The sequence below is a fragment of the Salmo salar genome, chromosome 13 (genome assembly GCF_965601325.2).
Source record: "Salmo salar chromosome 13, fSalSal1, whole genome shotgun sequence".
Classification (NCBI taxonomy): Eukaryota; Metazoa; Chordata; class Actinopteri; order Salmoniformes; family Salmonidae; genus Salmo; species Salmo salar.
The window spans coordinates 68,378,358-68,401,874 of NC_138303.1; the positions used below are offsets into that span (position 1 = coordinate 68,378,358).

Sequence of the window (23,517 nt, forward strand, 5' to 3'; positions counted from 1 at the left end):
GGTAAGTTAAGGCAATAAATAGGCCATGGTGGCGAAGGAAATACAATATAGCAATTAAAACACTGGAATGGTAGATGTGCAGAAGATGAATGTGCAAGTAGAGATATTGGGGTGCAAAGGAGCAAGATAAATAAATAAATACAGCATGGGGATGAGGTAGGTAGATAGCCCATCTGTAAACAGCCCATCTATGTACAGGTGCAGTGATCTGTGAGCTGCTCTGACAGCTGGTGGGAGATATGAGTCTCCAGCTTCAGAGATTTTTGCAGTTCGTTACAGTCATTGGCAGCAGAGAACTGGAAGGAAAGGCGACCAAAGGAGGAATTGGCTTTGGGGGTGACCAGTGAGATATACCTGCTGGAGCGCGTGCTACGAGTGGGTGCTGCTATGGTGACCAGTGAGCTGAGATAAGGCGGGGCTTTACCTAGCAGAGACTTGTAGATAACCTGTAGCCAGTGGGTTTGGCGACGAGTGTGAAGTGAGGGTCAACCAATGAGAGCGTACAGGTCGCAATGGTGGGTAGTGTATGGGGCTTTGGTGACAAAAACGGATGGCACTGTGATAGACTGCATCCAGTTTGTTGAGTAGAGTGTTGGTGGCTATTTTATAGATGACATCACCGAAGTCGAGGATCGGTAGGATGGTCAGTTTTACGAGGGTATGTTTGGCAGCATGAGTGAAGGATACTTTGATGCGATATAGGAAGCCAATTCTAGATTTAATTTTGGATTGGAGATGCTTAATGTGAGTCTGGAAGGAGAGTTTACAGTCTAACCAGACACCCAGGTATTTGTAGTTGTCCACGTATTCTAAGTCAGAGCTGTCCAGAGTAGTGATGCTGGACGGGCGAGCAGGTGCGGGCAGTGATTGATTGAATAGCATGCATTTAGTTTTGCTTGCATTTAAGAGCAGTTGGAGGCCACGGAAGGAGAGTTGTATGGCATTGAAGCTCATCTGGAGGTTAGTTAACACAGTGTCCAAAGAGGGGCCAGAAGTATACAGAATGGTTTCGTCTGCGTAGAGGTGGATCAGAGAATCACCAGCAGCAAGAGCAACATTATTGATGTATACAGAGAAGAGAGTCGGCCCGAGATTTGAACCCTGTGGCACACCCATAGAGACTGCCAGAGGTCTGGACAACAGGCCCTCCAATTTGACACACTGAACTCTATCAGAGAAATAGTTGGTAAACCAGGCGAGGCAATCATTTGAGAAACCAAGGCTGTCGAGTCTGCCGATAAGAATGTGGTGATTGACAGAGTCGAAAGCCTTGGCCAGGTCAATGAATACGGCTGCACAGTAATGTCTCTTATCGATGGCGGTTATGCTGTCGTTTAGGACCTTGAGCGTGGCTGAGGTGCACCCATGACCAGCTCTGAAACCAGATTGTATAGCGGAGAAGGTACGGTGGGATTCGAAATGGTCGGTAATCTGTTTGTTAACTTGGCTTTCGAAGACCTTAGAAAGACAGGGTAGGATAGATAGTGAGGGAAAAAGTATTTGATCCCCTGCTGATTTTGTACATTTGCCCACTGACAAAGAAATGATCAGTCTATAATTTTAATGGTAGGTTTATTTGAACAGTGAGAGACAGAATAACAACAAAAAATCCAGAAAAACACATGTCAAAAATGTTATAAATTGATTTGCATTTTAATGAGGGAAATAAGTATTTGACCTCCTCTCAATCAGAAAGATTTCTGGCTCCCAGGTGTCTGTTATACAGGTAACGAGCTGAGATTAGGAGCACACTCTTAAAGGGAGTGCTCCTAATCTCAGTTTGTTACCTGTATAAAAGACACCTGTCCACAGAAGCAATCAATCAATCAGATTCCAAACTCTCCACCATGGCCAAGACCAAAGATCTCTCCAAGGATGTCAGGGACAAGATTGTAGTTCTACACAAGGCTGGAATGGGCTACAAGACCATCGCCAAGCAGCTTGGTGAGAAGGTGATAACAGTTGGTGTGATTATTCGCAAATGGAAGAAACACAAAAGAAGTGTCAATCTCCCTCGGCCTGGGGCTCCATGCAAGATCTCACCTTGTGGAGTTGCAATGATCATGAGAACGGTGAGGAATCAGCCCAGAACTACACGGGAGGATCTTGTCAATGATCTCAAGGCAGCTGGGACCATAGTCACCAAGAAAACAATTGGTAACACTACGCCGTGAAGGACTGAAATCCTGCAGCGCCCGCAAGGTCCCCCTGCTCAAGAAAGCACATGTACATGCCCGTCTGAAGTTTACCAATGAACATATGAATGATTCAGAGGACAACTGGGTGTTGTGGTCAAATGAGACCAAAATGGAGCTCTTTGGCGTCAACTCAACTCACCGTGTTCGGAGGAGGAGGAATGCTGCCTATGACCCCAAGAACACTATCCCCACCGTCAAACATGGAGCTGGAAACATAATGCTTTGGGGGTGTTTTTCTGCTAAGGGGACAGGACAACTTCACCGCATCAAAGGGACGATGGACGGGGCCATGTACCGTCAAATCTTGGGTGAGAACCTCCTTCCCTCAGCCAGGGCATTGAAAATGGGTTGTGGATGGGTATTCCAGCATGACAATGACCCAAAACGCACGGCCAAGGCAACAAAGGAGTCACTCAAGAAGAAGCACATTAAGGTCCTGGAGTGGCCTAGCCGGTCTCCAGACCTTAATCCTATAGAAAATCTGTGGAGGGAACTGAAGGTTCGAGTTGCAAACGTCAGCCTTGAAACCTTAATGACTTGGAGAAGATCTGCAAAGAGGAGTGGGACAAAATAATTTAGATTACATTTACATTTAAGTCATTTAGCAGACGCTCTTATCCAGAGCGACTTACAAATTGGTGGATTCACCTTATGATATCCAGTGGAACAACCACTCTACAATAGTGAATCTAAATCTTTTAAGGGGGGGGGGGGGGGTTAGAAGGATTACTTTATCCTATCCTAGGTATTCCTTAAAGAGGTGGGGTTTCAGGTGTCTCCGGAAGGTGGTGATTGACTCCGCTGTCCTGGCGTCGTGAGGGAGCTTGTTCCACCATTGGGGTGCCAGAGCAGCGAACAGTTTTGACTGGGCTGAGCGGGAACTGTGCTTCCTCAGAGGTAGGGAGGCGAGCAGGCCAGAGGTGGATGAACGCAGTGCCCTTGTTTGGGTGTAGGGCCTGATCAGAGCCTGAAGGTATGGAGGTGCCGTTCCCCTCACAGCTCCGTAGGCAAGCACCATGGTCTTGTAGCGGATGCGAGCTTCAACAAGAAGCCAGTGGAGAGAGCGGAGGAGCGGGGTGACGTGAGATAACTTGGGAAGGTTGAACACCAGACGGGCTGCGGTGTTCTGGATGAGTTGTAGGGGTTTAATGGCACAGGCAGGGAGCCCAGCCAACAGCGAGTTGCAGTAATCCAGACGGGAGATGACAAGTGCCTGGATTAGGACCTGCGCCGCTTCCTGTGTGAGGCAGGGTCGTACTCTGCGAATGTTGTAGAGCATGAACCTACAGGATCGGGTCACCTCCTTGATGTTAGTAGAGAACGACAGGGTGTTGTCCAGGGTCACGCCAAGGTTCTTAGCACTCTGGGAGGAGGACACAATGGAGTTGTCAACCGTGATGGCGAAAATCACTCCTGAGATGTGTGCAGACCTGGTGGCCAACTACAAGAAACGTCTGACCTCTGTGATTGCCAACAAGGGTTTTGCCACCAAGTAATGTTTTGCAGAGGGGTCAAATACTTATTTCCCTCATTAAAATGCAAATCAATTTATAACATTGTTGACATGCGTTTTTCTGGATTTTTTTTGTTGTTATTCTGTCTCTCACTGTTCAAATAAACTTACCATTAAATTTATAGACTGATCATTTCTTTGTCAGTGGGCAAACGTACAAAATCAGCAGGGGATCAAATACTTTTTTCCCCTCACTGTATAGGTCTGTTGCAGTTTGGGTCTAGAATGTCACCCCCTTTGAAGAGGGGGATGACCACGGCAGCTTTCCAATCTATGGGAATTGCAGACGATATGAAAGAGAGGTTGAACAGGCTCGTAATAGGGGTGGCAACAATTTCGGGCAGATAATTTTAGAAAGAGAGGGTCCAGATTGTCTAGCCCAGCTGATCTGTATGGGTCCAGATTTTGCAGCTCTTTCAGAACATCAGCTATCTGGATTTGGGTGAAGGAGAAATGGTGGGGGCTTTGGCGGGTTGCTGTGGAGGGTGCCGGGCAGTTGACCGGGATAGGGGTAGCCAGGTGGAAAGCATGGCCAGCCGTAGAGAAATGCTTATTGAAATTCTCAATTATAGTGGATTTATCGGTGGTAACAGTGTTTCCTAGCCTCAGAGCAGTGGGCAGCTGGGAGAAGGTGCTCTTATTCTCCATGGACTTTACAGTGTCCCAGAACTTTTTTGAGTTTGTACTACAGGGTGCAAATTTCTGTTTGAAAAAGCTAGACTTAGCTCTTCTAACTACCTGTGTATATTTGTTCCTAACTTACCTGAAAAGTTGCATATCACGGGGTCTATTCGATGCTAATGCAGAACGCCACAGGATGTTTTTGTGCTGGACAAGGGCAGACAGGTCTGGAGTGAACCAAGGACTATATCGATTCCTAGTTCTACATTTTTTGAGTGGGGCATGCTTATTTAAGATGGTGAGGAAGGCACTTTTAAAGAATAGCCAGGCATCACCTACTGACGGGATGTGGTCAATGTCATTCCAGGATACCCCGGCCAGGTCGATTAGAAAGGCCTGCTCGCAGAAGTGTTTTAGGGAGCGTTTGACAGTGATGAGGGGTGGTCGTTTGGTCGCAGACCCATTATGGATGCAGACAATGAGGCAGTGATCGCTGCTATTTTGATTGAAAACAGCAGAGGTGTATTTGGAGGACGAGTTAGTTAGGATGACATCTATGAGGGTGCCCGTGTTTACGGATTTGGGGTTGTACCTGGTAGGTTCATTGATAATTTGTGTGAAATTGAGGGCATCAAGTTTTGATTGTAGGATGGCCGGGGTGTTAAGCATGTCCCAGTTTAGGTCACCTAGTAGCACGAGCTCTGAAGATAGATGGGGGGCAATCAACTCACATATGGTATCGAGGGCACAGCTGGGGGCAGAGGGAGGTCTATAGCAAGCGGCAACAGTGAGAGACTAGTTTCTGGAAAAGTGCATTTTTAGAAGTAGAAGCTCGAATTGTTTGGGTACAGACTTGGAGAGAAATACAGAACTCCGCAGGCTCTCTTTACAGTAGATTGCTTTTTTTGCGAATGAGCTTGTTAAATCACTGTCGTTGCACCAATGTACCGAACCATAAACATCAATGCCTTTCTTAAAATCAATACACAAGTATATTTTTTTAAACCTGCATATTTTGTTAAAATGAATTCATGTTAGCAGGCAATATCAACTGGGGAAATTGTGTCACTTGTCTTGCATTCATTGCGCGCAGAGTCAGGGTATATGCAACAGTTTGGGCAGCCTGGCTCGTTGCGAACTAATTTGCCAGAATCTTACATAATTATGACATAACATTGAAGGTTGTGCAATGTAACAGCAATATTTAGACTTTGGGTTGCCACCCGTTTGATAAAATACGGAACGGTTCCGTATTTCACTGAAAGAATAAACATTGTTTTCGAAATCATAGTTTCCGGATTTGACCATATTAATGACCAAAGGCTCGTATTTCTGTGTTTAATATATTATAATTAAGTCTATGATTTGATACTTGATAAAGCAGTCTGACTGACGGTGGTAGGCAGCAGCAGGCTCGTAAGCATCAACTCAAACTTTACTGCATTTGCCAGCCGCTCTTAGCAATGCTTGATCACAGCTCTGTTTATAACTTCAAGCCGATCAACTCCTGAGATTAGGCTGGCAATACTAAAGTGCCTATTAGAACATCCAATAGTCAAACGTTTAATGAAATACAAAATGGTATAGAGAGAAATAGCCGACGCATCGTAATTCCTATAAGAACCGCAACCTAATATTTCTTTATCGGGAATATTGAACCACCAGCTTTCATATGTTCTGAGCAAGGAACTTAAATGTCAGCTTTTTTACATGGCACATATTGCACTTTTACTTTCTTCTCCAACACTTTTTGCATTATTTAAAACAAATTGAGCATGTTTCATTATTTTTTTGATACTAAATAGATTTATTTATGTATTATATTAACTTAAATAAAAATGTTCATTGTTCATTCAGTATTGTTGTAATTGTCATTATTTCAAATATATATATATTTTTTAATTTAAAAAAAAAATGTATATATATATACTGCTCAAAAAAGTAAAGGGAACACTTAAACAACACATCCTAGATCTGAATGAAATAAGTAATCTTATTAAATACTTTTTTCTTTACATAGTTGAATGTGCTGACAACAAAATCACACAAAAATAATCAATGGAAATCCAATTTATCAACCCATGGAGGTCTGGATTTGGAGTCACACTCAAAATTAAAGTGGAAAACCACACTACAGGCTGATCCAACTTTGATGTAATGTCCTTAAAACAAGTCAAAATGAGGCTCAGTAGTGTGTGTGGCCTCCACGTGCCTGTATGACCTCCCTACAATGCCTGGGCATGCTCCTGATGAGGTGGCGGATGGTCTCCTGAGGGATCTCCTCCCAGACCTGGACTAAAGCATCCGCCAACTCCTGGACAGTCTGTGGTGCAACGTGGCGTTGGTGGATGGAGCGAGACATGATGTCCCAGATGTGCTCAATTGGATTCAGTTCTGGGGAACAGGCGGGCCAGTCCATAGCATCAATGCCTTCCTCTTGCAGGAACTGCTGACACACTCCAGCCACATGAGGTCTAGCATTGTCTTGCATTAGGAGGAACCCAGGGCCAACCGCACCAGCATATGGTCTCACAAGGGGTCTGAGGATCTCATCTTGGTACCTAATGGCAGTCAGGCTACCTCTGGCGAGCACATGGAGGGCTGTGCAGCCCCCCAAAGAAATGCCACCCCACACCATGACTGACCCACCGCCAAACCGGTCATGCTGGAGGATGTTGCAGGCAGCAGAACGTTCTCCACGGCGTCTCCAGACTCTGTCACGTCTGTCACGTGCTCAGTGTGAACCTGCTTTTATCTGTGAAGAGCACAGGGCGCCAGTGGCGAATTTGCCAATCTTGGTGTTCTCTGGCAAATGCCAAACGTCCTGCACGGTGTTGGGCTGTAAGAACAACCCCCACCTGTGGATGTCGGGCCCTCATGGAGTCTGTTTCTGACCGTTTGAGCAGACACATGCACATTTGTGGCCTGCTGGAGGTCATTTTGCAGGGCTCTGGCAGTGCTTCTCCTGCTCCTCCTTGCACAAAGGCGGAGGTAGCGGTCCTGCTGCTGGGTTGTTGCCCTCCTACGGCCTCCTCCACGTCTCCTGATGTACTGCCTGTCTCCTGGTAGCGCCTCCATGCTCTGGACACTACGCTGACAGACAGCAAACCTTCTTGCCACAGCTCGCATTGATGTGCCATCCTGGATGAGCTGCACTACCTGAGCCACTTGTGTGGGTTGTAGACTCCGTCTCATGCTACCACTAGAGTGAAAGCACCGCCAGCATTCAAAAGTGACCAAAACATCAGCCAGGAAGCATAGGAACTGAGAAGTGGTCTATGGTCCCCACCTGCAGAACCACTCCTTTATTGGGGGTGTCTTGCTAATTGCCTATAATTTCCACCTGTTGTCTATTCCATTTGCACAACAGCATGTGAAATGTATTGTCAATCAGTGTTGCTTCCTAAGTGGACAGTTTGATTTCACAGAAGTGTGATTGACTTGGAGTTACATTGTGTTGTTTAAGTGTTCCCTTTATTTTTTTGAGCAGTATATATATATATATATATATATATATATATATATATATATATATATATATATAAAAATAAAAAAATATTTAAAAAATAAAAAAAATCGGCATCGACTTTAATCGGCGTTGAAATATCATAAATCGGTCGACCTCTAGTTATTTCATAGTTTGATGTCTTCACTATTATTCTACAAATGTAGAAAATAGTAAAAATAAAGAAAAACACTTGAATGAGAAGGTGTCCAAACTTTTGACTGGTACTGTGTGCACACACAAAACGTTTGGGGTCACTTAGAAATGTTCTTGTTTTTTAAAGAACAGCACATTTTTTGTCCATTAAAATAACATCAAATTGATCAGAAATACAGTGTAGACATTGTTAATGTTGTAAATGACTATTGTAGCTGGAAACGGCAGATTTTTAATGGAATATCTACATAGGCGTACAGAGGACCATTATCAGCAACCATCACTCCTATGTTCCAATGGCACGTTGTGTTAGCTAATCCAAGTTTATCATTTTAAAAGGCTAATTGATCATTAGAAAACCCTTTTGAAATTATGTTAGCACAGCTGAAAACTCTTGTTCTGATTAAAGAGCGGGAGGCTGCGGTGCACAACTGAGCAAGAGGACAAGAACAGAGTGTCTAGCTTGAGAAACAGATGCCTCACAAGTCCTCAACTGGCAGCTTCATTAAATAGTACCCGCAAAACACCAGTCTCAACGTCAACAGTGAAGAGATGACTCCGGGATGCTGACTGTTCTTTCGGCTACCACATGACAAACAGTACCGGAGCTCCCAGTCTAGGTCCAAAAGGCTCCTTAACAGCTTCTACCCCCAAGCCATAAGACTGCTGAACAGTTAATCAAATGGCTAACTCAGACTATTTGCATTGACCCCCCTTTTTTTAACGCCACTGCTACTCGCTCTTTATTATCTATGCATAGTCACTTTACCCCTACCTACATGTACATATTATCTTAACTAACCTGTACCCACATTGACTCGGTACCGGTACCCCAGTATATAGCCTCATTATTGTGTTACTATTTTTTGTAACTTTATTTCATAAATATTTTATTAACTCTTATTTTTCTTAACTGTATTATTGGTTAAGGGCTTGTAAGTATTTCACAGTATCTGTTGTAATCGGCGCATGTGACAAATAAAATTTGATTTGGGTTTTGCAGATGCCAGGAGAACGCTACCTGCCCCAATGCATAGTGCTAACAGTAAAGTTTGGTGGAGGAGGTATAATGGTCTTGGGCTGTTTTTCATGGTTCGGGCTAGGCCCCTGAGATCCAGTTTAAGGAAATCTTAATGCTACAGCATACAATGACATTCTAGACCAGTGGTCACCAACCGGTCGAATCTTCAAGGCATTCCTATTCGATCACCAAATATTTCTGTAGAAATGATTCAACACTATTACAAAACGCGCTTCTGAGTATCCAAGTATCGATAGCCCTGTGTTTTATTTTTAGCAGCAGCTCATCATGTGGATTTTAATATTAAGGAATATTTAACTTTCTCTGGTCATAGGAACAACATGAATTTGTGCATGAGGCAGATGCGGTGCGACTTGAGTTTCACCATCAGGTGGAAGACGGTGTCCCCTCTCTCTGGTCAGTCTCAGCGGAGGAAAGGAAGGAGAGAGCAGGGACCGTGAGAGGCGGTTGAGAAAAATTGTTTTCAATGGTCATCCAACTCGGAATGCCAAGTCGGAAACTCGGGCATCTTTCTAGAGCTCCGACTTTTCCTCCTGAAGATCACTGACGTCGTGATTTGACCTCGTTGACCATCAGATGCAGGTACCATCAGTAAAGTAAAATAAAAAAGCTAATTATTTAAATTCATGCTCCAAAGTGACTCACAAGCGCTAAACCAACTCATCTATTTTGTTATTAAAGCTCGAGTTTTGAAATATAATATGGTCTGATTAACAATATTGGCAGGCCAATCATATAGCAAATATGCTGTGATAATGTATTAGGCCTACTGACCAAACCTCATTTCTACAAAACTGTTTGTGTGAGGTTAATGTAAAAAAAAAATATATATATCTGAGCAGTAGATCTCAGCTTGCTTTTTGACTGCGAAAGTGATCTTGACGCAGAAAAGGTTGGTGACCACTGTTCTAGACGATTCTGGGCTTCCAACTTTGTGGCAACAGTTTGGGGAAGCCCATTTCCTGTTTCAGCATGACAATGCCCCCGTACACAAAGCGAGGTCCATAAAGAAATGGTTTGTCGAGTGGTGTGGAAGAACTTGACTGGCCTGCACAGAGCCCTGACCTCAACCCCATTGAACACCTTTGGGATGAATTGGCACACCGACTGAGAGCCAGGCCTAATCGCCCAACATCACCCTATTTGACCTAGATATGTTTTGTGCATGTATTGATATGTAGGCTGTGTGTGGCATTTTTAAATGTATGTAGTTCTGTCCTTGTCTATTAATGTTCTGTGTGGACCCCAAGAAGAGTAGCTGCGGATTTCACAACAGCTAATTGGGATCCTAATAAAAATACGAAATACCAGTGCTCAACCTCACTAATGCTCGTGGCTGAATGGAAGCAAGTCCCCGCAGCAATGTTCCAACATCTAGTGGAAAGCCTTCCCAGAAGAGTGGAGGCTGTTATAGCAAAGGGGGAACCAACTCCATATTAATGCCCATGATTTTGAAATGAGATGTTCGACGAGCAGGTGTCCATATACTTTTGGTCAAGTGGTGTATATTACATTCAGATTTTCCTACTTCCCACAGCTTTGACCTTATGCTATTTTTTAGTGATATATTGAATACTGCAGTGTTGGGTTTGGCGCATGCAATAAAGGCATTTCACTGTACTTGTGCGCATGACATTAAAAACTTGAAACTAATGGGCAGTTCGGACACTATTCAATGATCTCACACGAGCATTAGTTGCCTGACTAACACAGCCGATCATTAGGGGGAAATATACTGAGGCTGAAATAAGGCTATATTCAGGCAACTACAAAAACAGGTCAAGTGGTTGATCTAATAGGCCAAGGTGTGTTTCTATTTCAGGAAATGAATCATCTGTAGCGCTACCACTGACATCTGAATGGCTTTGGACTATTCCTCAACAATTAGTATGCTAAAACTCCCCTGTTTGTGAGAGAAATGTAATCCATAAACAATCATGAACATAACAAATGGCAAATGTACTGTAACAGTGCTAATTCATACTTTACAAAAATAAACACAACATGCAATCATTTCTAAGATTTTACTGAGTTACAGTTCATAAGGAAATCAGTTAATTGAAATAAATGAAGTAGGCCCTGATCTATGGATTTCACATGACTGGGCAGGGCATAGGCCCACCCACTTGTAAGTCAGGCCCACCCACTGGGGAGCCAGGCCCAGCCAATCAGAATGTTTTTCCACACAAACAAGCTTTATTACAGACATAAATACTCCTCAGGGCCCCCTCAGACAATCTCACAGGTGAAGAAGGCACATGTGGAGATCCTGGGCTGGCGTGGTGACATGTAGTCTGCGGTGGTGAGGCCAGTTGGACATACAGCAAAATTCTCTAAAATGGATGTTGGAAGCGGTTTATGGTAGAGAAATTAACATTAAATTATCTGGGAACAGCTCTGGTGGACATTCCTGCAGTCAGCATGACAATTGCGCATTCCCAACTTGAGACATCTGTGGCGTTGTGATAAAACTGCACATTTTAGAGTGGCCTTTTAATGTTCCCAGCACAAGATGCACCTGTGTAATGATCATGCTGTTTAATCAGCTTCTTGACATGCCACACCTGTCAAGTGGATGAAATACTAACAGGGATGTAAACAAATGTGTGCAAAAAAAGAGAGAAATTAGCTTTGTGCATATGGAACATTTCTGGGATATTTAATTTTAACTCATTAAACCAACACTTGTTGCATTCATATTTTTGTTCAGTATACAATCAAGTTATTAACAACAACTCTTGACTCTAAAGCATTTGATATAGTTTAACCTAGACGATAGGAATTCTAACAGAAGTACAATTTCTTATCCAAACAGCAACATACTTTGTGTAATGTTTTTGGAACATAATATATAACAGGATTCCCATATGTTTGTTGCCGTTTTAGTTACCTTTAATCTTTAGAGGTCTAAATTCAGCCATCCAGCACCGCTTTCGCTTGTAACAACTCTCCACCAAGACTGTTACAATGTATATTTTTTTTAATATATCGTTTAAGCCACGCAAAGGCTACAATTTGGAATCGTGAGAACATTTGTTTTTTTATTGAATTGAGTACCATTTTACCCAGGACATTTCTTAGGCTACTTTGGAACATTCTAAAAAATATTCAAGTTTAGAATATCTAAAACAACTCACTAACCAAAGGTCGTGTTTGCGTTTGATAAGAACTAACGTTATAACACTTTGTGCCGACCTGGTGGTTGCATATCTTAAAATTGGACTACAACAAAGCGTGCATCTTTCAACAATTAGGCTACATAAGCAACATTCGTCGAAACATTTCCAGAGAAAAGTAAAACCGGGCCAACTCACCTTTCTTGGCGGAGGCTGCATGTCAGAATTTTTACATGGAATTGTTTTCCCCCCTAACAAATATTGGAGTTAATCCGCAATGTAAATTTTGTATGTTGTATGTAAATTACAGAATGAGAACCACGCACTGGGTGAATTTAGTCTGGTTCAGGCGGCCATGACGACCCAACTCAACACACCGATGAAGTCCTGTTGAAAATCGACTGCCTCCGGGAACATAAAAGCAAAGTTTGCGATTCAGCGGGGTTTCCGGTGGAGGAGAGACGGGGGATGGCGGCACGCTGAGGAAGTGCACGGGACTTTTCGTGGGGATTGCGTTGCTCATTGTTGGGAATTTGTGATGTAGACTCACCGTGGCCATGTCCGCTTCATAAACATGGGGATTCGTTGGAGATTAGGCGAATCATATCTGACCCCTGCACATCTGTGCGTTTAGGTCTATGCTGTGGCCCTCAGAAAAACACCTATTTTATCATTTCCCCTCAGTTATCTCAGATCAATATAGAGATGTATTCCTACAGATAAGTGACATGTCAAGGCAAAAGTATACAGATTCAACATGGTTGAGTAAAACAATTTCCAGGTTGTTTTGTACAGGCCTACTATTATGATTATAGCCTATCAGCAGATAGCAGTGCACTGAGTCTGATGTGTTTATAAGAGATTCATGGGAGAATGCAATTGCATTGCATTTGTGAACAGGGACAGACTTGGACCAGAAATCGGCCCCGGCATTTCCTCAAGGCTCCCACACCGGCTCATTCAATAACGTTTCTCCACTGATGCATATCTGATGTTAGAAATCTGATGTGTAGTGTATATCTTATCCCTTGAACGTTTGCTTTTTTTTTGTTGCAGTTTACAGTCAAAACAATCATTTACAAATCAAGAGGCCACAATGTTCCTTTATGGTGAATTGGCACAGGACACAAACAAGTAAAAGCTGGGCTTTTTGGGAAATATTTTAATAGTTATTGAATGTTCTACATCGTACAGTAAGTATTATACAATTACAAACTTGCCTTGTCACCAGGACCACTATCCGATCCTCATTAGAACGACATACAAACAAAAACAGATTTACACTTCATATACACAAGTCTGATGTGGGTCTTTGCTTCAAGAACGTCCCAACCGCATGTTATAAAACGTTCTGCCAGCATTGCTGCAACGTAGTGACAGAACATAGCAAAGACTCTGGGGGCCATTAGTTGGGAAGTAGTTTTAATCTCAAGGTGCTGACTCTTATAAAGTCGGTCTTAAAAATAGATACTTTTTTGGGAAGAGGAGTATACTTCCCTCTCTCGAAATTAGTGTTCAAATCAAAAGTTTGACAAGGCCGAAGTTCATTGTGAACAAAGGAAACAGAAAAGGCATAGGGAATGTTACTCTTTCATGTTCAACATTGGTGGAGCTGCTTGCTTCTCGACCTCCAGGCACAGAGACCCAGGGCAGCTCCCAGCTCCTAAAATTCCAGACCGAGTTTGCTACGTTGCAGGGATGTTACACATAACATGAAGTGAACAGCGGTGAAACATACTGTAGCAAAAGGAGATTTGATCCCAGTTTACAACTCTCATGCCTCAATCCACAATCTCTGGACCCATACCCTTTAGCATTTTTCAATAAACATGAATTGTAGTGTAAGGACTTGACTCCAGGCTAGCTTTCGGTCTACAGTATGCCCAGTTAGCACATTAGGTTCCCTAGATGTTCAGGGAACGTCTCTTTATGGTGTCAGTTTGGTTCTGGGAACGTTTCAATGCCCTGGGTCTTTGAGGGGAAAGGCCAGCGAGTGGGGACTGTATGCCAGTCGTTTCTGACCAGGTTGCCAGATTGTGCCCCTCCCCACATCTGCTCCACTCATCTTACAGACTTGTGTTCTGAAATGCCCCCTGAAGCCCTAAGAGACAACCCACATCAGCTCAACCATAATGATCTTCTATTTTAAGAATAATAAACATCAATCAATCAACAAAACCTTAAATAACACTTATGGTAAAAAGCTCTTAAATTACATACCAGAAATGAAAAGTGTATCATTCTTTTAATCCCTTTTTTAAAACACATAGGTTATACTCGTAGTACACATGGTTATTTTGGAGGTTTTGAACCTCCAGATATTTAGCACTCAGCATAGCATTCACATACATTTGGGCCTGTGCAACTAGTCATATGCCTTGTTCAGTTCTTGCATCACATTACATGTTCTTGTGAATAGCACTACAAAACAATATTTGTCAATGGTCTCAAAACAAAAGCTGTCTGGTTGTTTGTGTTTCTTTGCTCTAATGCTCCCAAAAAATGTAGCACAATAAGTGTACATTTCAGACTTGTTTTCAATGTACTTCTTCTATTTGGCTCTGTGATATGCTACTGACAGGGGAAAGTGGAGATTGGGCAACGTTAGCTCTACAGTCTGACCAGTGCAATTTTGGGAGGAAAAATCACACAGGACTGCATACATGCTTCACACACACAGACACACACACACGCACGGACACACTACCCGGGAGGTGAGGGGCTGATACCACACTGCCCACTGATACCGTTCCTCACACAGTCAACACATACACTCTTATACACACATCTATACCCCGTTCACTAGTGAATGATACTCTATAAATTGTAATATTTTGGGTGCAGGATACCTCTTTTCTGTTCTTTTTTTGTAATGGCGAGGTAACACGGTGTCAAATAAAATAGCATTTTGAATTGTACATAGTGGTTAACTAATTGTAACAGATTAAAAGAAGCAGTAGCAATTATTCACAACAGATATCTTAAATGTACAGTTGTTTATTGAGACCAAAGAGTACGCTATCAAATGCACTGAACTAAATTAACTCTTAAGAAAGCATAAGATGTCTCTTAAAAGATGAGCTAAGTACCTGTTATTTAGCATAGATTATTACTTTTAGATGTTTGTGCAATACATTTTTTACACACTCACATGATATGTGGTCATGACACAGTAACCTAGTGCTGAACCTTAATAAAAGAGTATGGAACTCCTCCTCACAACCTTCAAACTGACCCAAGCTGAACCCTGTTTCCTTGCCAACTCCATTTATAAATTCCAAATGGATCCCTAGCCCCTACACCCTAGCCACTCCTGTGGATCTAGGCGGACTGGGTCAATATACCGTACATGTTACAGTAAAAGCTTAATCTTGCCTTCCGATTGGCTAGGTAGAAATGTCAGCCATATTGCTTTCACCTATCCCAATCCTCTCAGGTCTGCAGTTATAGGGACTAGGGAGGGGAGTTGAGGCTAGCAGTGTTGGGGTTAATTCCACTAATTCAATTCCCTCTCCCTGTAAATTCCAATAAATACAATTCAAATTCCAGGTCAGTCTTTGAATCCAGAGATAATTCAATTCCTCTCAATTTCAATGTTAGGTCAATTCCAATAATTGAATTCATAATTCAATATTATCCCCAAAAATTACAAGTTGAAATTATTCAACACAAATCCTGCAGTCCATTTTTTATACTAAGTGCATTAGTTCCATCAACTAACAAATATTGAATTACAATTCCATAAAATTCAAAATATTTTTTTTAATCAAATTTAATCCAACAAATTCTCCATTTCATAGTGAATTCAAGAATTTAATTGGAATTTTAAATCAAATTGGAATTGAACCCAACCCTGGGGGCTAGGGTTCGATTTGGAAGTCAACACATGTCCCACACGGACCTCTCCTTTTTCCCCCCAGACTAAAGGGACATGAAACCTTGCAATTTCCCCCCCCAATTTCCTGTTTCAACACAAATGTTTCCCTCATACGCATGATTCCCTTCACGATCCTAACTTCCTTCCATGGTGTCTGCCCTGGAAACAATGACGTCCTGGGCCTGTTCTATTAGCTACTCTGAAGGGAGGGAGGGCAGAGGGAGGGCCTAGCAAGGTAGCAGGTTGACCAACATGCAAACAAAATGTTTCCTTTCACTAATTGTATGAGACCTAGGTCCAAAATAAAGTGTTTTTCCAACTGCCATTGTTTAAAAGCGTTCACCAGAATGGTGAACTAGTTTAAATTGCATGGACTACTCAGAAACATACACATAGAGGCCAGATTACAATTCTCTGGAACACAATTCTCTTGGGACACATCTGTGTTGAGGTCAGTCAGGTTTCTAAAACCTATTCCCTATATAGTGCACTACTTTTGACCAGAGCCCTATATAGGTAAGGAATAGGGGGCCCTGTACCCCTCACTTCTGCCCTCTCCTGGTCACCTGAGGAACTGATGACACTCTGATCAGGGGCTAAATCTCTATTAAACATGTAAACATGACATCACATGGGATCTTTATTGCGAATAACACTTATCTCTAGCCTGTGAGATTGATGGGAGGCATGCAGCACAGGGCTATGGGTATTGATGCTTGACCACTAAACAATTTTGATTATTTTCTTCCTTTTTCCACTCACTACTCCCCTTGTACTCCTTTCTCCCTCTTTCAAGTCTGCTGTTCTTAAGTGTGTCGGCCAGCTATTGACTTTAAAATCCCTTTTGAATCCTTTGACTTAGCTATCCCTGGTCCTACTGACAATTTGCCTCACCCTCAAACTCCATGCACCTTCGTTGATACTAGACTAGAACTGGATTCAGTTCACAACATAGCCTGCAAGGTACGAGGGAGACCCTATCCTGTCATCTATCCATCGCATCATATACCATCTACACTTTTAAAATGTGTGCGATGTCCTATACATCTGTAAATGTATATCTGTGAGCAAGTGTGTCAGTGCACACCTTACGCATGCCAACTGAAATACCTAAATGCGAGTGTGTTTGCATGTTCGGCAAGCTTTTATGTGTACAAAAGAACTACAAACGCGCACAGGCGCTCGCTGACACATCAGTATACCTATATATAATATAGTCGTGTATAGATATTTCAATTTCTTACTCTACTCTAGTAGACTTACAAGCTAACTATGTCCACTGAACTTACTGAAAATATCCTCTACATGGTGTGTAACTATTATGGTACTTACGGTATTAGTCTTTCTCCTTGTGCAGGGTTTCCCAAAGTCGGTCCCGGGGTCCCCTTTGGGTGCACATTCATTTTTTGCCCTAGCACTACACAGCTGATTCAAATAATCAAGCTTGATGATGAGTTGGTTATTTGAATCAGCTGCGTAGTGCTAGGGCAAAAACCAAAATGTGCACCCAACTTGACTGATATAGTGGGTAAAATATTAAAGAAGCCAAGTTAATGCACTGTTGCTACAAGCTGGAAGACGACCCTTATTATCTTGTGCTGGAAGATGATTGTGTGTGAACGTAAACCCAAATGGGAAGGCAAATCAAAAAGGGTGAAAGGAAATTGAGGCGTGACACTTGTACGGTGCTTTCCCCCCCAAGAATGACTGGAATATAAACGACCGATACTCGCCTGAAAAAGTATGATTTTTTTTTTCAACATTAGAATTTGGCAGCATACAAAGATGTGTACATTCTCACGGCTGAAGGGACTGGCTTTGCGTCAGAACCAGTGTTCAGAACACAAAAATACACACAAACATAAAAAAGAAGCACAAATGTACTATAAATGTACCATACTGCTGGTCAGTGTGTGTCTGGATTATAAGAGTCAAAATCAAAGAAACTAATCCCCAAAAAACTGAGGCTGGTCAAAAATAATAAAAACATGAAAAAGCAGCTTTTCCAAATCACAAAAGAATGCATAAAGTGATCCTTGCACTTTAGTTTTTTGTTCTTGCAGACAGACTTGGTGCTTATATGCCAGGCCTCCTGCACCAATGTAAGACTTCAGTTGTTGTGAGTGATATTGACTCCCAATCTGAGGGGAAAGAGGTACAGAGAGAGACAGAGAGAGGAAGAGAAGTGGAGGGATGGAGAAGAAAAATTTCACATGAACAATGTATTATATACAGTGCATTCGGAAAGTATTCAGACTCCTTGACTTTATCCACATTGTGTTATGTTACAGCCTTATTCTAAAATGTATAAGTTATTTTTTTCAATCTACACACAATACCCCATAATGACAAAGCAAAAACCAGATTTGTAATAAATTAGCAAAAATTTCAACAAAGAATTGAAATATAACTTTTACATAAGTATTCAGACCCTTTACATAGTACTTTGTTGAAGCACCTTTGGCAGTGATTACAGCCTTGATTCTTCTTCGGTATGACGCTACAAGCTTGGCACACCTGTATTTTGGGAGTTTCTCCCATTCTTTTCTGCAGATCCTCTCAAGCTCTGTCAGGTTGAATGGGGAGCGTCGCTGCGAGCTATTTTCAGGTCTCTCCAGAGCTATTTGATCGGGTTTAAGTCATGTCCTGTCCCAGTCTGAGGTCCATGCTTCACCATAGGGATGGTGCCAGGTTTCCTCCAGATGTAATGCTTGGCATTCTGGCCAAAGATTTCAATCTCGGTTTCATCAGACCAGAGAATCTTGTTCCTCATGGTCTAAGAGTCTTTCGGTGCTTTTGTCAAACTCCAAGCGGGCAGACATGTGCCTATTACTGAAGAGTGGCTTCCGTCTGGCCACTCTACCATAAAGGCCTGATTGGTGGAGTGCTGCAGAGATGGTTGTCCTTCTGGAAGGTTCTCCCATCTCCACAGAGGAACTGTCCAATCAATTTAATTTACCACAGGTGGACTCCAATAAAGTTGTAGAATGATCTCAAGGATGATCAATGGAAACAGGATGTACCTGAGCTCAACTTCGAGTCTCATAGCAAATGGTCTGAATACTTTCGTAAATAAGGTATTTCTGTTATTTTTTTTATATATTTTTTTCAAACATTTCTAAAACCTGTTTTTCGCTTTGTCATTATGGGGTATTGTGTGTAGATGGATGATGAACAAAAAATAATTAATCAATTTTAGAATAAGACTAACGTAAAAAAGTGTGGTTAAAGGGAAGGGGTCTGAATCCTTTCCGAATGCACTCTATATACTTTTCCCACATTTTGTTTATGTTACAGCCTTATTCTAAAATTGATTAAATAAATAAAAATCATCAGCAACCTACACACAATACCCCATAATGACAAAGCAAAAACAGGTTAGAAATGTTTGCAAATAAATAAAATCTAAAGAACAGAAATACCTTATATACAGTATTTGGACCCTTTGCTATGAGACTCGAAATTGATCTCAGGTGCATCCTGTTTCCATTGATCATCCTTGAGATGAATCTACAACTTGATTGGAGTCCACCTGTGGTAAATTCAATTGATTGGACATGATTTGGAAAGGTACACACCTTTCCATATAAGGTCCCACAGTTGACAGTGCATGTCAGAGCAAAAACCAAGCCATGAGGTTGAAGGAATTGTCCGTAGAGGTTCGAGACAGGATTGTGTCGAGGCACAGATCTGGGGAAGGGTACCAAAACATTTCTGCAGCATTGAAGGTTCCCAAGAACAGTGGCTTGCATCATTCTTAAATGGAAGAAGTTTTGGAACCACCAAGACTCTACCTAGAGCTGGCCACCCAGCCAAACTGAGATATCAGGGGAGAAGGGCCTTGGTCAGGGAGGTGACCAACAACCCAATGGTCACTCTGACAGACTTCCAGAGTTCCTCTGTGGAGATGGGAGAACCTTCCAGAAGGACAACCATCTCTGCAGCACTCCACCAATCAGGCCTTTATGGTAGAGTGGCCAGAAGAAAGCCACTCCTCAGTAAAAGACACATGACAGCCCGCTTGGAGTTTGCCTAAAGGCACCTAAAGACTCTCAGGGAAAGATGAACGGAGTAAAGTACAGAGAGATCCTTGATGAAAACCTGATCCAGAACGCTCAGGACCTCAGACTTGGGCGAAGGTTCACATTCCAACAGGAAAACGACCTTAAGCACACAGCCAAGACACCGCAGGAGTGGCTTCGGGACAAGTCTCTGAATGTCCTTGAGGGGCCCAGCCAGAGCCCGGACTTGAACCCGATCGAACATCTCTAGAGACCTGAAAATAGCTATGCAGTGACTCTCCCCATCCAACCTGACAGAGCTTGAGAGGATCTGCAGAGAAGAACGGGTGTGCCAAGCTTGTAACGTCATACCCAAGAAGATTCGAGGCTGTAATCACTGCCAAAGGTGCTTCAACAAAGTACTGAGAAAAGGGTCTGAATAGTTATGTAAATGTGATATAGATATAGAGATATATATATATATATAGAGAGAGAGATAGATAGATATATATATATATAGAGATAGAGATATATATATATATTTGTTTTTGTTTTTTGTAAATATATATTTTTTTCAAAAAACCTGTTTTGCTTTGTCATTATAAGGTATTGTGTGTAGATTGATGAGGGGGGGGGGGGGGGGAACTATTTAATCAATTTTAGAACAAGGCTGTAACGTAACAAAATGTGAAAAAAGTCAAGGGGTTTGAATACTTTCCGAATGCAATGTGTATATATACTACACACACATATCCATCTATACACACATTGGATTATAGGAACAGTAACTTACATGAGTGGGGTCCAGTGGGGTCTACCAGTGAGGAGGCACATAGCTATACCCAGGCGTCCCCTGGGGCCGGTACGTTGGCAGGGTGACCGGATGCCCACCGATGTGCTGAGTGGCATGCTGAGGCGTGGTCAGCAGAGTACCTGGGCAGAGAGGGTCAATCAGACATACAGAGGTCACCATGGTAACATGGACAGACAGTTGTCATCATTATGGAAACACGCTGATTGCTGAATACTGTTATACATTTGTTATAAACACAGAGCCTTCACTCCAAACAGAAACTTGACTACAAATTATAGTGTGAATAATTTTTTTGAGTTATTGATAGAGTTGAAAATTCAAGTACCTTTCCCAAAATTCCCAGGTTTTCCAGAAATCTTGGTTGTAGGATTTCCTAGTTATTACCTCCTGATTCCACAAATATTCCAATTGGGATTTCTGGAAAATCTGGAAATTTTGCAACCCTAGTGGTTGAGTGTTGACTTCTTACCAGCAGACATGGCCATGGTTGTGCCAGCTACCATGCCCATGGCCATATGGCCGTTGGAGCGGGGTTGTTGGACGGGGGCAGGGTAGAGGGCGGAGGGGATGCTGTTGGGCTGCACCACTGTTGTGTGGTGGATAACGTGAGGCTGAGCTGCATACATCGGCTGTGTGTAGTACGCACCCTGAGAGAAAGTGAAGACAAGATAGAAGTGGTTTTTGAAATATTGCCTTGGCAATATTCAATATTGAAGAATGTATGTCATGCCAATAAAGCATCTTGAATTGATCTGAGATAGGGAGTGAGGGGAGAGAGAGATGAAGGTAAGAGAGAGAGGAAGAAGGTAGAGAGAGAAGGAGAGGGAGGGAGATAATACAATAAAGGAGCGTAAGAGGGCAAGCGAGAGGGTGGACAGAGAGAGAGGATAGGGAGGAAGAGAAAGAAGTGAGAGAAAAGGAACAAAAGGAGAATTGGCCTTTCTTACTTTTATAGCACAGATAAATTTACTCAGCACGCTAGCTGTCTACTAACAATCCAAAAACAAGTACAGAGAGCTAATCAATCACATCTTATAAAGGCAGGTAGGCGATATAAACAGACAACCAACCCCAGTGAGTAGAGCCCATGTCAGGTCCTTACCTGAGCATAGAGGTTCTGTTGGGGATAGGCACTTCTGATTGGGTACATGGCCGTCTGGTAGGGGTTAGGGGATGGGGAGTAGGGAGGGGGCGCCCCATTGGACTGGCCAGGGGGCACCTTGTAGGGTGTCCCAGCAGTGTATCCTAGATGTGAGAAAAAGCGAGATGTGAGGGGGGGTTGAAGAATGTGGAGGAAAAAAGCAAGATAGAGAATTAGAGCGCGATCAGGAGGGGAAAGGGAAAGATGCAGAGAGAGAAAGCGAGGGGCAGAAAGAGAGAGGGGGAGAAAAGATGGGGTGAGAGACCTAGTTTCAGTTTTCAGATCATTTGTCATTCTCTTGAGATTCAGTGTCTCATTGAAGCATGAAACAAGTTTGTGTGCGTCTGTCTGCATGTAACGTTGTGCGCTGAGAGTTGGGAAGCAAGTTCAGGGAGTGAGTGATTTAATCAATAAACAAAACATAATACGAAACACGAACAACGCACACATGAAACAGAAACAATGTCTGGGGAAGGAACAAAAGGTAGTGACATATATAGGGCAGGTAATCAAGGAGGTGATGGAGTCCAGGTGAGTCTGATGACGCGCAGGTGCGTGTAACGATGGTGACAGGTGTGCACCATAACGAGCAGCCTGGTGACCTAGAGGCCGGGGAGGGAGCACACGTGACACTGCATCTGTGTGGCACGCACATGATAGAGCAAAGTGACAGTCAACTGGTGAGGAACGGGCTGTTTTGCTTTAGTGAGTTAAGTGAGTTAGTGAGTTAAGTTATAAATCATGGGCTGGATAGAAGCAAAGTCTACGGTCTTCAGAACTGGATAACAATGACTATTTGCCTCATCCTCCTCTCTTAGTATTGTTTGTTCAATCTCTTGAACTCTCATAAATCTGCGATTGAGAATAGCCTATGCGTCACATATACTCCCTCTCCGGCCTCTAGGTCATTAGGCTGCTGATTATCCCGCACACCTGTCACCATTGTCTTGCGCACCAGCACCTCATGACACTCACCTGGACTCCATCACCTCCTTGATTATCTTCCCTACATGTCCCTCTCCTTGGTTCTTTCCTCAGGTGTTATTGACTCTGTTCCATGGCGGTGCGCTGTTTGTGTTTCATTAAAACACTCACTCCCTGAACCTGCTTCCCGACTCTATGCCTAGGCCTGTAGACGGGTTGGTTGTTTAGCAACAAAACCAATGTGTGCGCAACTATGGGGCAAAACAGACAGGGTTGGCTTAGATTGACATGTAACTATATTTTGTCTCCAACGTTTATTTAAAACAAATAAAGTTGCACAATGAGCACCTGTCTCTCAAATACGTCGTTAGTTGTTGGATATCTAACTAGCTAATTTTAGCCATATTAGCATAGACGTGACATCAGTGAAAACACCTCAAAACAATTCATGCTATTAAGAACAAGATAAAACTAAATGAAACGAGCCACTTCAAATTCCCCTCATGGCAGTTTGTCATTGTTGCTAGCTATCTGCTAGCTACACACTACCTCTGCCCCATTGAAGCTTGCGCATCGTTTCCATGATGTTCTCAGCTAACCTGTCTATAG

The 23,517-nt window shown here is 42.7% G+C and overlaps 2 protein-coding genes across 8 annotated transcripts in view; both read right to left on the bottom strand.

Moving 5' to 3' along the window:
- LOC106567591 (F-BAR and double SH3 domains protein 2) overlaps window positions 1-12,659 on the bottom strand; it is a 62,069-nt gene extending 49,410 nt beyond the window's left edge. Inside the window, exon 1 of the mRNA XM_014137091.3 lies at window positions 12,350-12,659. Within this exon, the coding sequence (XP_013992566.1) occupies window positions 12,350-12,370 (21 nt within the window). The 5' untranslated portion in view covers window positions 12,371-12,659. The remainder of the gene's footprint in view (window positions 1-12,349) is intronic.
- A 639-nt stretch (window positions 12,660-13,298) lies between these two features.
- The window catches only part of LOC106567592 (protein FAM168A), a 107,255-nt gene continuing 97,036 nt past the window's right edge, over window positions 13,299-23,517 (bottom strand). For all 7 annotated transcript variants that reach the window (XM_014137101.3, XM_045693480.2, XM_014137097.3 and 4 more), the window contains 4 exons: window positions 21,946-22,088; window positions 21,313-21,490; window positions 20,823-20,962; window positions 13,299-18,169 (listed from right to left, as the gene is read on the bottom strand). In XM_014137101.3, coding sequence (XP_013992576.3) covers window positions 20,844-20,962; window positions 21,313-21,490; window positions 21,946-22,088 — 440 coding nt within the window. In that variant the 3' untranslated portion in view covers window positions 13,299-18,169; window positions 20,823-20,843. The remainder of the gene's footprint in view (window positions 18,170-20,822; window positions 20,963-21,312; window positions 21,491-21,945; window positions 22,089-23,517) is intronic.